The sequence below is a fragment of the Antrostomus carolinensis genome, unplaced genomic scaffold, assembly GCF_000700745.2.
Source record: "Antrostomus carolinensis isolate BGI_N321 unplaced genomic scaffold, ASM70074v2 scaffold29110, whole genome shotgun sequence".
In the NCBI taxonomy this organism is placed as follows: domain Eukaryota; kingdom Metazoa; phylum Chordata; class Aves; order Caprimulgiformes; family Caprimulgidae; genus Antrostomus; species Antrostomus carolinensis.
The window spans coordinates 1,225-3,544 of NW_010289644.1; the positions used below are offsets into that span (position 1 = coordinate 1,225).

Genomic DNA, 2,320 nt, shown 5'->3' on the forward strand with positions numbered 1-2,320 from the left:
ACAAGGGAGAGGTCAGAACCAGCCCCAGCACCCACCAACTCTGTGGGACACCATAGCCAAGCAGGGTCCTGCTGTGCCACCCGGCCACCTCCTCACCTTTATCTGCGTCTGGTTGCTCTGTGTTGAAGATACGTAGATGTATTTGAAAAAGTAGAAGCCATGCTTGGCATTGCAGCCTTTCAGCAGTATCTGGTGGGGAAGAAAATAAGCAAACCCCATGATTTTCTTACTGAGGAACTTCCCTTGCTGTGCTTGGCACTGCAGCAGGGTCCCACCAGCACCCACTGCAGCCCCAGGGTGGGCAGGAGCTCCCACCACCTCATGGCCTCCAGTGTGGGCAGAATGTGTGTGCTCACCTCCTGGGCTTCAGGGTTTTTTTGCAAAGTAGCTTATGGCTTGAATTAACAACCTGGTTGATGGTCCCATCAGACATGAGTGATGGGATCAGTGGTGACTGAAGCACTGGAAGGAGAGCAGCTGGCTTCCAATAGGCAAAAACCAGGCATTTCCATCCATGTTATTCATCTGAATTTTGCTACTGATGCATTTTACACCAATGCACATTGGAAAAAACCCCCCCAAAAAACCCATAGCAGCTGGAGCTGTGACTTTGACAACATCACCTGTGGGTACACCAAGCATTTGTGCTCTGGGGCTGGGCCTCTGGGTCTTTTTTTCTGCAGCTCACTAGGGCTGCACTCCAAAAGTGACCTTTTATCCCTGCCCCCCTGGTGCAGGGCACCCCATGGGGGTCCAGGTGGGGCAGAGGGGGACATACCCGGTGCTGTCCCATGCAGTTCCCAGTAGCTCTTCCAGGCAGCGGCTGTGGCACCTGTAGGCAGCAAAATACAAGGAAGAGCCGAGGTGTTAAACGTTGCTCCATGTCCAGGCAGCTCAACACCTACTGCCAGCCCTGCCCAGTGCGATGGGCACACCATGGTGTCCACAGAAGGGTGGAAAAACTGTCTTGCTGAGTTAATAAATGCCTGGGTACTACCTGGTGTGCCTGCTTAGAACCAGTAATAGTAGGAAAAGTCAAAACTCCATTTCCAGAGTCTGAAAAATACTGTGGATTCTGCTCCAGCGTGCTGGCTTTTCATGGGACAGTGCATGCTGCTTCTAATGGGTTATTGTAAGTCTGCAAATACCCTTTGACTGGATTCTGCTGGAGAGATTTTTATGACAGAGCAGTTTGAACACATGGCATCGCTGCTCACACCACACTGCTCCAACTCACAGCTGGGATCTGACTGCTACGGGAACCTGGAGCTGCTTAACTGGTGGTGATTCCCAGTGTTTACTGGGCAACCGAGCAGCAACCCCTCTGCCCTGACAGCCAGGTTTCTGTACATGCTTGCAAGCTTCTGGCTTCCCCTGATTATCCCACATCTTTTTGGGATGTATTGGTCAGGGCATCCCTCAGAGATGGGGGACCTAGAGGTGGGAGCATCCTGTGAGCCCCACCAAGCCATTTCAGGATGTTCCCTATGTGCTGAGACAGAGGGAAGCTCTGTCTGCTCTTGGCAAATCAGCCACTGAAGCACCCCAAGCCCAGCTGAAAGGGGCAGAAACACACCCCAGAGGATTAAATATTCCCAAATAATTCCATTGTTAGTGAACAACGTCAGAGGCTGCGTTAAGACGCAGCAGAGTATTAACCGGCTCTTTTCTGTGCCGCTATCTGGAAAGCAAATCTGAGCTGATTTATTGCCTTCCCTCCTGCTCCCCTTGATGAGACCTGGGTGTGCCAGCTTGCCTTGAAGGACTAAAGAACACATGGCAAGATCTGGCTTCCCTCCTCCTGACCCTGCAGGAAAAGCAAGCCTTCCCTTGGAGCAGATTTGCACTCTAGCTCTGTATTTAATTTGCCCTAACTCCTAAATTAAAGGGATGTGCTCAGGCACCACAGTGCTCATAGATATATTTCCTCTCTGCGCCAGCAGCACCTCAAATCCCCACCCCACCCCAACCCCAGAAGAGCTGTATGCAAGTACAACTCATGTTTTTTCTGCTGCTGAAAGCGTGCTGGGGCACACGGGGTGGTACACCCCTGGCTTTTGGTGGCATGCTGGGAAGCTGGGCAGAGCCATACTCACAGGAGTGGAGAGAACCGTGCTGAGCAGGCACAGGCACACGAGGGCTGTTTGCATCTTGGGCAGCTCCTGGGAGCACAAAGCGAAGTGTCACTGGACTTTATCTTCCTAGGACACACGGTCCCCAACAGTCATAGAATCATCAAATGGTTTGGGTTGGAAAGGACCTTAAAGATCATCCAGTCCCAACCCCCCTGCCAGCAGCAGGGACACCTTCCACTAGACCA

General features: G+C 52.1%; 1 protein-coding gene across 1 annotated transcript in view; it reads right to left on the bottom strand.

Annotated features, from left to right (window-relative positions):
* MEPE (matrix extracellular phosphoglycoprotein) overlaps positions 1 to 2,150 on the bottom strand; it is a gene marked incomplete at its 3' end in the record, with an annotated part of 3,348 nt that extends 1,198 nt beyond the window's left edge. The window contains exons 1-3 of the mRNA XM_010171074.2: positions 2,097 to 2,150; positions 779 to 832; positions 89 to 189 (exon numbers count right to left, since the gene is read on the bottom strand). Of these exons, the coding sequence (XP_010169376.2) occupies positions 89 to 189; positions 779 to 832; positions 2,097 to 2,150 (209 nt within the window). The remainder of the gene's footprint in view (positions 1 to 88; positions 190 to 778; positions 833 to 2,096) is intronic.
* Positions 2,151 to 2,320: the final 170 nt, after the last annotated feature.